At 36.7% G+C, this 14,617-nt stretch overlaps 3 protein-coding genes across 8 annotated transcripts in view; 1 reads left to right on the top strand and 2 right to left on the bottom strand.

Moving 5' to 3' along the window:
* LOC134820596 (dual specificity protein phosphatase CDC14A-like) overlaps window positions 1-3,133 on the bottom strand; it is a 30,181-nt gene extending 27,048 nt beyond the window's left edge. For all 6 annotated transcript variants that reach the window (XR_010160906.1, XM_063831080.1, XM_063831082.1 and 3 more), the window contains exons 1-5: window positions 3,012-3,133; window positions 2,341-2,466; window positions 2,119-2,209; window positions 1,061-1,136; window positions 646-818 (exon numbers count right to left, since the gene is read on the bottom strand). Coding sequence is in view for 5 of the 6 variants with exons in the window: in XM_063831080.1 (XP_063687150.1) it covers window positions 646-818; window positions 1,061-1,136; window positions 2,119-2,209; window positions 2,341-2,410 (410 nt within the window). In the remaining variant the exon portion in view is untranslated. The remainder of the gene's footprint in view (window positions 1-645; window positions 819-1,060; window positions 1,137-2,118; window positions 2,210-2,340; window positions 2,467-3,011) is intronic.
* Window positions 3,134-3,311: 178 nt separating this feature from the next.
* On the bottom strand, window positions 3,312-5,965 carry LOC134820647 (short-chain dehydrogenase/reductase family 16C member 6-like). Its single transcript, XM_063831152.1, has one exon. The coding sequence runs from the start codon at window positions 5,940-5,942 to the stop codon at window positions 5,016-5,018; it is 927 nt and encodes a 308-aa protein (XP_063687222.1). The 5' UTR covers window positions 5,943-5,965; the 3' UTR covers window positions 3,312-5,015.
* A 7,547-nt stretch (window positions 5,966-13,512) lies between these two features.
* LOC134820601 (coiled-coil domain-containing protein 96-like) overlaps window positions 13,513-14,617 on the top strand; it is a 63,037-nt gene continuing 61,932 nt past the window's right edge. Inside the window, exon 1 of the mRNA XM_063831093.1 lies at window positions 13,513-13,516. The gene's annotated coding sequence lies outside the window, so the exon portion shown is untranslated. The remainder of the gene's footprint in view (window positions 13,517-14,617) is intronic.

Genomic DNA, 14,617 nt, shown 5'->3' with positions numbered 1-14,617 from the left:
ATTTAATAGGCCGATAATATCGTCTTTACGAATGGTATCTCAAGCATATGATTTTACAGTCTTAGCTCAGCTGCTCAGAGGGTCAAAATATATTATTCAGAGATATAAAATTGTGTGTGCAGAGCATGTAAGTGATTGGTGACATCGTATCTTGATAGTGATACACGGTCAACTCTACAACAAGATCATATCACATCAATCTGTTGTCCTAATTGAGATAATATGAGGTTACGCATACCATAAATTGAGGAGAAATGTATTATTATATAGCACCTCACGCTTATCAATATTAACATTTCCATTTTAGATCGCAGATTACAAATACATGTACTTTCTGATATAATTATAACTCGATACAAACAATCTCCAAATCATATTATCAGTATAATAGGCATTGTTTTAGCCAGAAAGGTATGTTACACTATTAACTAATATAGAGCAAGCTTACGTCTACTTTCACATCAAATTTGACAGCTATAAAAAGATGACAAAAATTTAATCGCAGATTATATCATAAAAGGACATTGTGAGATGGTGGCAGATACAGCTTATTCAAGAAATACAGTCTCCTTGAAGAATACTTCACGTTCCCACAGATCTAGGTATTTTTTTTACGGTACCAACTGAAACTAAAATAAACCCTACCTGAAAGCGTAGAACTGGTGCCCCTTGCCGTTCCTGAAAGGAGCGAAGGCCTCCTCGGGCGTCTTGTTGAGGTAGATTACCGCGTAACAGCAGATCAAACAGGCGGCGTTGGCGCGCTTACGCGCGTCGTAACTCGTGTAGTGGATAAGCTTCCTGCCCCGCAGAGTTGGAGACTGAAGTGAGGAGGATATTGTAAATGTGGGTTATCATTTACCCCCCCCCCCCCCCCCATCATGAGTCATGAGATGTTAACTTATGGCCGGGGTTGATGTTTGAACATTTGTGCAAAACCGGTCATTAACAAATAACCCTCTCATAACGTGTTTCCTTTTCAGTTCTATTTGTGATTCAGAAGAAAATGTTGGTTAAAACTACCTAACATTACAATAATTACTAATTACTAAAGTTACAATACCTTTAATTTTTTGTTAACTTTCACACAATACCGATATAACATCGCTAAATTGAGAGGTCCAAAGTCTGCGTAAAATCTGAAAAGATATGAAATTATATACGTAAAACGTTATAGGTCGCTGTCACATTCTGTGAGTGAACTTATTAATATTATCAGTATTAAGAATACGATTTTTACTAAAGTTAACTAAAGTTTAATGTGCAGACTTGAATTTTAACAATATACATAATATCCCCTCCCATAATCTATAAACAGAGTAACATTACAGATACTGTACACAGAAACCATATACCAGTGATGAATTGTGCAACGTGTACACTATGTTGACGTATATTCAGAACGGCGATAGTATAATACGCACTATTACATATCGTGTGATCCCAACACGCATACCCTCACCAGTAATCAATGTATTGTGGATATCATTAGAAGATGAACGCTTTACTGAGCGCCGTTCAAACCAGCCGGTGATGTGATTGGTTTATTTAAAACTTCCGTTAGCCAATCAGAGGCTGTGATGTGGCCCACGTGTTAAGCTGATGAAAGGGAGTGATATGTCGAGTACTTTGTTGGGTTTATTGGGTGTCATTAGTTGACTGTGTCCACATTGCACTGACCATGACAAGCATTACAGTGCATGAAACTGTACGTGACATGTGAAGATACCTGGTATCTGAGCACTGTAAAAAACGCAGGGAAATCCCCGTGTCAAAAACACCCAATAATACTTGTTGTTATTTTCAATATGATCAGTGCAGGAGTGAATATTAGATTGTCAAACCATTTTAACTAGATTAGCGAAGGGGTGGTAATGAAGCTATAAAAGTAAACTCGGAGGGTTTCTAAAAATTGGAAATGGCTTCACGGTGACAAAGTGTAGATTGTACTAATACGGAGGCCATGCAATACAACTAGCACAAACTATAACACAAACTAGAATTATAAATTATACAATTAGGAACCAGACTTAGGAGGAGAACCTTGGGTGATTCATTAATAAATAATGAACTTATGAGCCAACTAATTATTATTAACCAATCAGCAAGTTAAGAACTCACGGCTGATAAACGAACTCCTCATCGATAGTGAAGAAGTACATGGACTGTTTCTGTCGAGGTTTTGAACGGAACGTAGCAAAATACAGTCTGTCTGCAGTGATTTATTGTGTTATAAATTAAATATCTTCCTAAATAAAAACATGAACTGGAGAAATGAAATTAACTAGAACAGAAATTTAATGTTTGATCAAAATCTCCTCAATGAGTAACCGATTGAAATACCTTTAATAAATTCCTGAGCATCAATAATCTCCCTGCCATCCCTGTCCACTGTAGCAAATGTCATGTTCATACTGTTAAAGTATCCTCGCAAATGTCTCTGTAGCTCTGCGAGTGCTATCAACTGATCTGTAAAGTTGTGCTATCAGCCACCAACAGATGCGAGGAGGCAATGTGATTTTATAGCTTGATAATTTATAAATTTTACAGCAATTTTAGACTTACATTTACATGACGTACAAGAGGTGATACAAGAGGTGATGGGTAAAATATTATGTGTTCTGAATAAGATTAACCCTGATTGGGTACGGAATATAAACGAACTACACTGCCAGAGAACACACTATTCGTTATCAGTAAAAGTAGTAACAGTGATCTGAGTAGTCGGGATTGAAGACTAGAAAACATATCGCATTTGAGGGGGGCCATGATAATATTTTTTTGTCAAATATCAGTAAAAACAGGTATGCCCCCCTCTTTTATGTATCTGTAGCATATAACGAAGCTTTTAAATATATTATAAAAAATCTGTTGAAGCTGAAACATTCGTCATATCAAGTGAATCCACGCCAACAAGGCACGTACGTATAATACTAACCTATCACAGCACTTTATAAATGTCACGTGATTATTTCTAACCTATCACAGTGCTCGATCTATACCACGTATATTACCTGTTAAAGTAGATGAGAAAAGTCACGTGGGATGTCACGTGAGAGCTTTAAGTGTGTGTCATTTCAGGGAATACTACGTTTCTGATGTTGTGTGGTCCTCATTTTGTTACTCCTTTCATCCTAACAATGAGTTTTAAAGTGAGGTATTGGTTTGATAAACTACAGGTCATTACTTTTCAGTACAGGTAAGATGTTAATATATAAATTATTGAAACGATGTTTGGAATTATTTTTGTCGCTCTGAACGATTATTCTAGTACGATGGATTGGTAGTAAATAAAAACACAGTGAATTAGATCGAACTTGAAAAAATAACTTATCAAGAAGACAACAAAATGCACATGTTATTCTGTAACATTCATTATTTAACACTTAAATATTTAAATTTATACATGTAAATTGTAATTCTGAATATCAATAAATGTGCTATAGATAAGAACAAATAAAGAGAATATATTAGAATTTTGTGTATAAATGGCCACATCACCCAAACACATAAATAAACTATAGTCGAAATGAAAACAAGTGAAAATCTTAAAAACAGAATTCAACAACCCCAGCAAAGCCTCAAATCCCGTCTGCTGCTCACAACAAGAACAATTTAGCAGCCCAGAATATCCTCACACATAATTACTAACACGCACAAAACATCACCCACAAGAGAAGACTAACAAGATAGGAAGACTGCAAACGACCCCCAACAAGTGTTACCAGGGATTTCAAATACAATTACTTGGCATTAGCCGTGCACAATTGTCAGAGTAACACCAGTGTTACGTTACATAATATGGACACCCCCTTAACAGTGCATGCTGTATTACTCACTGGACGCCTTGTTCCTACCTTACACTGACATTTTAGGTATTTTTAAACAGCCTATAAATAATCTAATACTATCTTTATAACCACATGATAGGGCAGCTGCAGGGGATTGTTATACTGTGCCGTGTGACTAACGTGCCGTGTGACTAACGTGCCGTTAAATGGTTCATTATGTCACACTACATGTACTGTTCATTTCAATGAAATGTTTGATAGTCCTCTTAAAATTTGGGAAATAAAGGGGAGAATAATTGTTTATACTATTAATGGTACTGGTAATTAGTGGTATTGGTAAATGGTAACTTTAACTGGTACTGGTAACATAAGTAATATTACCCTAGAATTAATCATTATGCTTCATCATTGGCAAAGTCAAGGGTATAGTCCAGTGTGTATTATGGAATTTACTTGGTATCAGAATAAATCAATTAAGATTACAGTAATGCAGATAATTTAGAATTAAAGATATATAACGAAATAACGCAAAAAAAACACGAAAAGCTAGAAAGAAGGTACAAATTCTGTAACAAAGCAGTAAAAAATCAAACAAAATTATTAAACAAAGGTATTGAACGCACCCTAAAACACTAAAACATTAAAACTTTCTCAGTTGTTGAGTAGAAAGGCAGCAATGTAACACAAAGTTTATAAAACAAAAAGTAATGAACCACAGCAAACGATTATAATATCCTACAGCCACAACCATAATATCTATTCATTTCATCAGTGGGCAGGTCTTAAAAACAAACTACGACATTAAAATTCTCGTGCATGATATGATCGGCAGCTCTTAAACTTCTTGTAGAGTGACTTATCGATATTTTTAATAATCTACGTCCGCGTCAGGAGTATAATACAGTACTTATTAAATTTGACGATGATTCAGATAAATGAAAGATGGAACTGAATGATATATTTTTAATCTCTACCTATGATTACTTAAATAAAAATAATAATATGACTACTGATCAAAAACCTTTTAAAGAGCGAGATTATAATATCTAGTGCAGTGGTTTGATTAGTTGTTTTTCTGGAAAGTTAATCAAAATGCATTTTATCGTGCAGAATTAACATTTAACATCCATGATCACACAGGCGTTAAAGTTTACTTGTAAAATTCGACAGGGAATTCGTCGAAATGTTACAACCTCAGATTCCATTAAATCAATACAAACCGAACATCTAATTTATTTCATGGCTTCTGGTTTGTCGAAAGGTTTTCATCAGATCGTTACCTAACCACTTACAGAAACGTCTGAACACCTCGCAAGGCATCAGATACATAAGGAGGATCACGTAGTTGGTGGCACGTGGTAAGATCACCTCGTTTCTCTCCTCTCTGGTGGCTGCGACGATCTGATCCGCTACCCAAACAGGATCCAGCAAGGGGAACAGTAATGGAAGCTTGACTGTAGCTCCTCTTACAAGACCAGTATCTGTGAAATGTGGAAAGACGGTGGTGATTTTAACGTGCTTGATTCCCATGTGCTCGAGATCGTACAAGAGGGTTCGACTGAAGCCGGTTACTGCGTGTTTTGCTGTGCAGTAATCAGTCATGAAGGGGGCTCCGATTTGGCCAGCCACTGAGCCTGTGAAGATAAGATGACCTCCATTTTCTATAATGCCGTCTAAAAAGATCTTAGTGATATGCATGACTCCCATGATATTCACATTCATTGTTAGATCCATCTCTTTGATAGAAGTTTCAGGAAACAGTTTGCCAATAATGATACCGGCATTGTTGAACAGATAGTCAATTTTTGGACAGTTTCCCATAACTTTTTCATTCATTTCTATGATGGAATCAAGCTTAGAGACATCGCAAGAGTAGGTATAAACTGTGCAATCTTTGGCCGCAAAATCTTTGATATTTTCTTCGTTCGTTTCTGAATTTATATCCACCAAATGCAAAGTATTTCCACTATTAGCCAAATTAGAAGCCAACATTTTGCCAATTCCTTGGCCAGCCCCAGTAATTAAGATGTGAGCATTTTTAATTTCTTTTTTAGGCCTATTCCTTGAGATCAAGTAGACAAATTCCCAAAACACAGTCCATGTATATAGCCATAAGAACTCCAGAAACTCAAGAAGGAACTCGAATATGAACATATGAGCTATCAAAATATATGTTACTAAAAGAAATGTACCTCGTTAAGAAATAAAATAATGTGGTTGTCAAACGATGATATTTTCAGAGGCACCAATAACAGAAGAAACGGAAAATAAATTGGACGTTTATCTGTCTTAGGCATCGACGAATTACAGCGCGGCCGCCATGAAGTAACCAGGCCAAAGGTTTCTACGATAGAACGAACAAATGAGAAGTCACTTTGAGGAGAAAAAATATTTTGCAAACGGTGCGGAAACTGTAACAATCGGTACAGGATCAGCGACAACAACTCCAAACTACAATATAGAGGGTTAAGGACATGGATCACATTCTTACCTTTCAAACAGAAGTACGAAATATTGTCTCCGCAATCAATCCGCTGGCGTGATCGCCTGAAAGTATCGCCTGGAAGTCGCTGCGCGGCTTGGTTAGTTGCAGAGTGCATGATATTTGATATTGTCAGATTGAAGTATAAAAAATTAATTTTCTTTGATACTAAAACTGACAGTCAATTCAAAATTTAAAGATAAAATTATAATCATATTTTGAGGCTAAGAATAATTCTAAATTATAGAGTTTAGCTTTGCTGTTATGTTGATTTTGCATATTTAAAAAATTTAATGCAATCACAAATCAGCAATGCGCGCACAATTTCACATTTTGAATTTCAACTTATTGTTAATGAATTCAATCAAATCCCAATTATAAACTTTGCTAGTTGAATAAAATCCGGATAACATTGGATTGATGATTGATGTCCATGTTTTTCCTTTTTCATTTTTTCGTTAATTGTAGCTCCATTGCATTTTCATCTATAATGCATGCGCGGTGCAAACCTAACCAGTACACAGTATATATAATAAATGCATTGCTATTATATGATATTATGATATTATGTATTATGATATCACATATCATACATTGTGCATATGAATATATAATTTTTGTGTAATGTTGACATTGGTGCTATGATTTAAATCCAAAAATCCTTATTGGCTGATTAGATCAGTGATCATGCAAACTACAAACTTGTAACCACTTCCCCGTGATCAGTGATCACTACACATAATTCCAGATTTCTGATTACATGGCTAACAAAATGCCAAATAAGTTGCGAGTTACAATTAATATAACAACTGAATTATGAATTAGCTTGAAAAAATAATTTTTTTTAAGTTCCCCTGGGGGTTGGAGGACTTTGCCGAATGCCGCTTCAACACACCGCTTCAACTATTATTCTTGCTTCGCATCGAATTATAATTTTTGCTTCGCATCAACTGTCAACCCGTGGGGGAAGTGGAGAGGCGGCAACATTTTTTAATGATTTTAAAAGTTAATTGTTAGTTATTAAGTGCATAGTCAATAGTGTGACTAAATCGTTGATTTTTGGTATACAGATCTAAAATTATATTATATGTTGATAAAAGTTATTCGAATATCAAATATAGATTGTTACAGTGTGCAGTGGAAAAATGCAAACGATTATTTACCTTGGGACCTCAGTTTAATATATTTATGTTCATAAGCACCGAATAGAGATTAGGCGGAATGACAGGCTGAGCGCCGCCCAGTAAATAAGCTTACATGTTACAATCATCAATCCACAATCATTTATTATATTTGATTTACGATGTCAATCCTTCGCATCTCGCTGATCTGCATACGTGGTTGCTTACTGGGCCACGCTCAGCCTGTCATTCCGCCGAATCTCTATTCATATATGATTATGAACATAAATATAATTGCCTGAGGTTTCCAGATAAGTGGTAAGTGGTTGCGAGAAGATGCGCGACTGACTTTACGCCGCGCGCAAAATTATCAAATACTGAACACTTTACCATCGATACGTACAAGGGCAATATTTAGCGTTGGATAACATATCGCGTTATTTTCCAATTTGGTATTACCATTGGACAATACGAACCGCCTGATACCCACGTGATTTACGGCCGTCACTAATTCTTCTTTGTTGTAATTGTTGTGTGTTAAGATTTGATGCTTTATTCGTTTGGGAGCGCAGCCCAACTTTGGTTTCCGTATTTAAAATTGTAGTGTAAAGTTACTATTAAGTAGACCAGACGGCGCCATCTCTACCAATGTCTTGCATTTCACCCTCTGTGAATGACAAGAAATTGGGAAACCTTTATTGTGATTCTATCTTTAGAATTTGAAGTTATTTAATTGCTTTTGGAGTATTTTTTCGTATGCACTCAGCAAATGTTTAACATTAATTAATTAATTAAATTATTAATCGTCTCTGAAATAATGTAGCCGAACTGATTGAAGCTGTAAAACACTCTGCTTAATGCTCTTGATTATTCTTACGTTAGCTTTTTGTTTTAATCCACTTGGTGTTAAGGCATTGTATTGTCAATTTCTAATTTGTTTGTGATCGATTACAAAGTTTGAGGTGCCGAAGAACATAATACAAATACAGTTGCTAGAGCTAGAATACGCCATTCTATTGTGTAAGAAAATTAACTATTATTTGACAAACATTGTTTTTGAAACTTCACAATTGATCGACAGTAAAAGTATGAATGGTACCCAAGGTTGAATACTCATGTAAATAATCGCTCTCTTGGATTGCAGGGAATCCGATTTATAACATCAATTTTATTTGGTATCTATTAAGTTGAGAACTACGTAGGTTGACAGAACACCTACAAATGAGTACTCAGATATTTCAATTCCGATCGAGCACTGAAATCGAAAGTCAAACTGTCTCTTAAAATTATATAACCCCTTTTATCTCAGTGCATTTTCATTGCTTATTTAGTTACGACCAAGCTATGTTTGTCTGGTTGATACATTCTTAGTGTTTTGCTTTTGACCTGTAATGTTAGATTTTCAGGAAGATAAGCAACATGTTGATAAGACAAGCCCACATCTTAAAGTATATTTTCTTAACAAACATTCTTCTAGTGGATAATTAGAATCTCGTGCATTCTTTGAGCGTTTGTAACCATTTTTTTGTACGTGATACTTCAGTTGGAATTTTGCCAATTTTCATAAATATTCCCTTTTTTTCGTGAATGATTTTAAAATGTTACCGATACTGCCAAAAAAGATATCGGAATGAAAATGGACACAACTTTGGAGTTACGTGCTGATATTAAAGTTGATTTCCTTATCCCCAGTTGAAACCTTTTTGGTCCCCTGCCTCTTACCCTTTCTAAGCGTTCTTTTCATTTTCCAATCCTCGACAAATAAATTGTTGCTGATCATTTTGTTCATGATTTTTATACCGCGTCGGTGTTCAAGAATTCAGCACCTTAGTAGTTGACCTTGTTCATAGACACTGCATACGTTCCTCGTTTAAATAATTTGTTTGTTAACTGAGATCCTGATAAGAACGGTTTGGAACTACCTTCTGCGTGTCTCGCTAGGAACAGACATGAACTAAATATGTACAGCATTTCAACCTTCACTGCATTTTAAGTATGTTGAGTAGATCGATTAATGTATGATGTACTTCAACTCGAAATTTCGTAAATTTTTTACATGCATCCCTTAGTCGGTAATATAACGGGGGGGGGGGGGGGGGGGGGGGGGGAATTATGGGTGTTTAAAATATGGACTGTTATAAATATGGTTCTTTGGCCCGTAAAGAACCAAATTTGACCACCCACAATTTTGACTGCGACTTTCCTTTCGTGAAAAAAGCTCAAATCGAATTGAACACTACAGCGAAACAGCTGCTGCTGAACTTGTATTATTCATCTGAAGTTGCTGATCTGAAATTTAAATTGAAATTGTTCCTAGTTAACCCCTCAAATTGAAAGGATGGGGGAATAGTAGATAAACCGGACTTTTTGAACCAGAACTAGCTTCAATTCAGCAAACCATAACGTAAGCATACTTCTGGACGTGAATGAAAGAAACGTTAAGCATATTATGACTGATATACCAAAAGGTACACCAAAATTTGACTCGGTGGGTTAAATTTTGGGGGGTAAAAAATATGGACTGTTATAAATATGGTTCTTTGGCCCGAAAAGGACCAAATTAGACCCCCCATAATATTACCGACTAAGGTAATATGCGAAAGACAAAAGTTAAAGAAAGTGGAAAATAAAAGATCCGATGCAGACATTTTTATACTCACTCTTACATTGGCCTATGGATTTGTAAATATACCTTACATTGCAAGACAGTTCAATCTTTGCAACCCCTTTCTGTATCATAGTCATTCTCACTTACAAACAATGGAGCACCACATTTAACACGGGACATTACTTACAGCGATGAATTCATTCAACTTGATGTACAGTTGCAACAACCAAGAAACAGTTGGTAACCTGCACGAAGCAGAGCGGTTGATGAATTTATCGATCTCCAAGTTTCAGATGGCCTGCCAACACGATTTACCCCTCCGTCGGTCCCTTCTTATCGCCTCAGTTCTGAACCGTGCGCAACGCGCTGCGGCAGATGCCATCGCCTCCTTGGACTGCTCAAAACCTCCTCCCCCGGCCTGCCACTCAGCTAATTTCCTTCCTTTCAAATCAGATGAACACTTGAACGAGGACATCGAGATGCACATTTTAGGGAATGATCTCTTATCGGAAATCTTGTGTGCGGACGAGAAACCCAGCGCAGAATTCGATCAGTTAGCCGTGGATCAGTCAGATAACCTCCGGAAGAGGCCGCGAGAATCCGTCGTGATGGAAAGCGTTAAACCGCCTCCGATCAGCGAACTCCACGACAGCAAGCGACTGAAGGAAACGGAGGAACTGAGCGTGCCGCTGTCAGATGACTGGTCGGATCAGTATCCCAGCTACAACACCGACATGTGGACCATGCCCAGCATCTGGACTACTGCCACTCCGGTCGTGTGTTGAAGTGGGGTTACCATGGTTACCATGCTGGTGTGCCCCCCTTCGGTACCGATCAGAGTTTGGAAAATTTAACAGCGACTGTTTTTATTGAGACATTTTTAATGAATTGTTGTGTCTTGATAATATATTATAATGTATTGAGTGCAGAGCTTTGGAGGTTAATTTTAATTGGTATTTGAACTTTTTAAGATTATAAAATGTATATTTTCACGCTGGTGCTTGCGTGGAAAAGTTTGCCTCTTTAAGTCCGATTTGCCTTCGGACATATTCTCAGTTTCCATGACTACTGTTTACGGTCATCCTTTTTAAGTTTTTAAGAGAGTTTTGAAGTGAAATATATATTCAACTCAGTTGTAATTGATTCAGTTAATTCATTATGTATTAGGTTTAAGGGCTGCATATCCCGTAAGTATAATATTTATTAATGTCTAGTTAAAATAACGTATCCTTCGGTGACTACTTTCAGGTTAATGATTTGCAATTGATTCACTTTTCATTCTACAATGATAATTTGATTTAAATCATCTGTTAAGTTTATATACTCTAAATAAAAATTCTAGTTATCTTTGTAAAAGACTTTACGATTTACTGAATGAAATATCCTAATACGTGCACGTGGCCCCTGTTAACTCTAAAAATGCCGGTATTTTATTTAAATAATGCGATTAAAATACCAGCTGACTCGTCAAATTATTGTTATTACTTTCACAGTTTTTTCATGTTTAGTTAAGAATCTTTGAGATTCACTTTTAGGTTTAGTTTTATTAGGATGTTAGCATTGCTTGCTAGGAGCTATCTTGTGTTAAGATATTGTATTTTGAGTGTACGCGGGGGCCCTGCACGTAATTTTTTATTTTTGTAGCTAAAATATATAGCTCGATGTGTGTTTGATATAATGTACAGAAAGTGTCGTAAGAGCTACGTGATATTAGTTTCCTAGGCTACAAATTGTCACCACAGCAACACCCTAGCAACCACTATGACAGACTCGAATCTCCGAATGACCCATAAACCATACTGTCATCAGGTTACAAAGTAATAATCTTACCGTAAAAGTATTATCTACTAGATAGTTAATTGATATTAACTATAAAGTGTCGATATTCTACCCAAGCTTTCAAAAACTTTCTAGGGTGTTGCTGAAGACGAATTTGACTAAAATGTTAAGCTAATTTATAATGAGATATGGTTTTTAAATTATGATATCACTTATCGGTATATGATATAATTAGCATCTTTTTTTGCTGGCACAAATATCTCGGTGGCTTGATAATTTGCAATCAAATCAGATTGAGTATGTTATTTGCTAGACCAGAATCTGAACCGCCATCTTGAAAAATATCTGAAAATGTGCAGGTAATAACATTCTAGAACAGAAGGACACACACACGATACTGAGGCCTCTAAATTTGGAAAGTTTAAAAACTAAAAACACGTACGTTTCCCGCATTACCCCAGCGGTGTGTAACATGACTCTCGGTTTTTCTCTACAGTACACTGAACACTGTACACTTCAGCTATTACATGGAGATACCACACAGTGCCGGAAATAGTGTGAAATTGCGTGGTTATACACCACACACAATACACTCTACACCAGTACAGTCTGGTACACCTGTAACACGCCGTACTAGTGTACTACAATGTATACTGCAGAGCTGACTAATGTAATTGTAGTCTGGGTCTGATATTTAATATTTATGTGCACTTGAAATGTAATCAGTGTGAGCTGTCTACTTATATGTACACTCAGTCGTCTACTGTTAACATTGCATACTCGCCTTCAGTCTACAGTCTACACACTAGAGCTAAGTCTACACACCACAGTCTACACACTAGAGCTAAGTCTACACACTACAGTCTACACACTAGAGCTAAGTCTACACACTACAGTCTACACACTAGAGCTAAGTCTACACACTACAGTCTACACACTAGAGCTAAGTCTACACATGCTATAATGTTGTGTAACCTCTCTCTCCCTAAATCTGGTTCTGTATTCTACTTCCTTCGGTTAGGTGGGCTGAAATCCCCCACCTAACCGACTCAAAGTAACATTACAGTAGGAAGCGAATACCAAATTACCTGCCGCGATTACACGCTGTGTGATATCGTGATAAGCTCTTATATTATGTCCTTCTGTTAATGAATAATTGTTATCTGCACAAGTAAGGGGAAAATCTTTCTCAGGATTTCCCCCTTTAATATAAAGAACAGCAAGCAAATAAATCTCGATAGCTTGACCATTAACATCAATTATTGGCTTCTTTCAAACTATTAAGTTACTTAACAGTTCATTCATCACTTTCTAACACCACCTGGCTATCACCGTATAGTTCCTTTCTTCCATAGTCAACAGCGTGCAATAAACTCAGTATTTCACTTTCTTTCACTTTCACTTTCACTATGGTGTCCTGAGCGTGAACTACAAAATGTATACAATGTACACGATATAGAGAGAGCAAGTCAGTGCTCAATACACCCCGAAAGAGACCCCTCATTAATCACGCTGCTACTTACCCCAGATGTTTATGTGGCGCGAGTCTCCACTTGCAGGCCTACTTCAGCTGTGTGATTTGTGTTCAGGAGTAGTCAAATTAATCCCACGATCTAGGTCGTGAGATTGGGGAGTGAGCTGGTGATTGAGAACTGATTTATATTATTGAGAACTGATAACCACTTTCGAAGTTGCTATTAATTAGGGTAGTGGGTAAAGGTTGAGTAGAAATAATTTGGTTGAACAGAATAAATCTCCTTATAAACATTTACAAAATCTTTCCAACGAGCCTTTTTGAATTATGGGCATGCTTGTCCTTTATCTGTTCAAATAGGTTCCTTGTAAAGACTTTGGCTTTAACTTGAACTCAAATGATAAACCGAAGGCTCTTCCTAATACTAGGCTCCTAAAAGCTAAATCCTAGGTTCCCTTATAAAACCTAAATCCTAGGTTCCCTCCGTAAAATGTACCCGTTTAACCGCATTCCTGTCATGCCGCGACCTGGCAAGTGTTGACAAGGGTCCGTATATCCAGCACCGCCATATATGGTTTGGTATTTGGCACGGTACTCTCGTTGGAATTTGGCGCAAGTGCAAGTGTATTACATTGGTGGCGGCAATTGAACCACCCTTCACATTCAGGACACTGGTGATTTCACTGCACATTTCATTTACTCTATCATTAAAACGTTAACTGAAGGCTCTAACGCATCACAAACGTTACCATGGTTACGATGTTACGGTCACATATAATTGTTACCATGGTTACCGTGTAACGCTCCTTTAATTGCTGTTCTGGGTTTTAATTAAATACTATTCTGGTTTAATTGTTTTGTCATGTGTTAAATTTATACTCTATACGCATAAATTAAAATCTTTGTTTCACTTGTTCTCGTTCATCGGAAATTGTACAAGAAAGTAAAATTGCAAATCAGTGGTAGCTTATTATGAGTCGTGTAATTGGGGAACTGATTTCTCTTGTTAATTGTTGGTCTTATCCCAAAGTGTAGGTTCAAATATTCAAGCTAATAAATTGGCCTCGCTCTAGCTACGACCTGATTCAGCTTGGTCAAATGTAAGAGTATCAAACAGTATAAAATGGTCTTGGCAGGAGTTTATTTCCTTTTGTTAGAGTTGCTTTGGTTGCAAGGATCTCTGTAAGATATGGCATTGGGAGCCCACGCGGTGAAAAAACAACTGAATCTGTAAAGTGTCACGCCGAGTTTAAAGTTTTAGAGGGTGTCAAAGTATTCCCCCGCAGAAGAGTATTTATTCACTGTCCAGTAAATCAGTTCATTAATCATAATTAAATACAAAAGACAGCTGTTCTGGCTTGTATT

The sequence above is a fragment of the Bolinopsis microptera genome, chromosome 9, assembly GCF_026151205.1.
Source record: "Bolinopsis microptera isolate Bmic1 chromosome 9, MBARI_Bmic_1.0, whole genome shotgun sequence".
NCBI lineage: Eukaryota > Metazoa > Ctenophora > Tentaculata > Lobata > Bolinopsidae > Bolinopsis > Bolinopsis microptera.
Note: the sequence above shows the minus strand (reverse complement) of the source record. Positions and strands in the feature narration are given on the sequence as shown.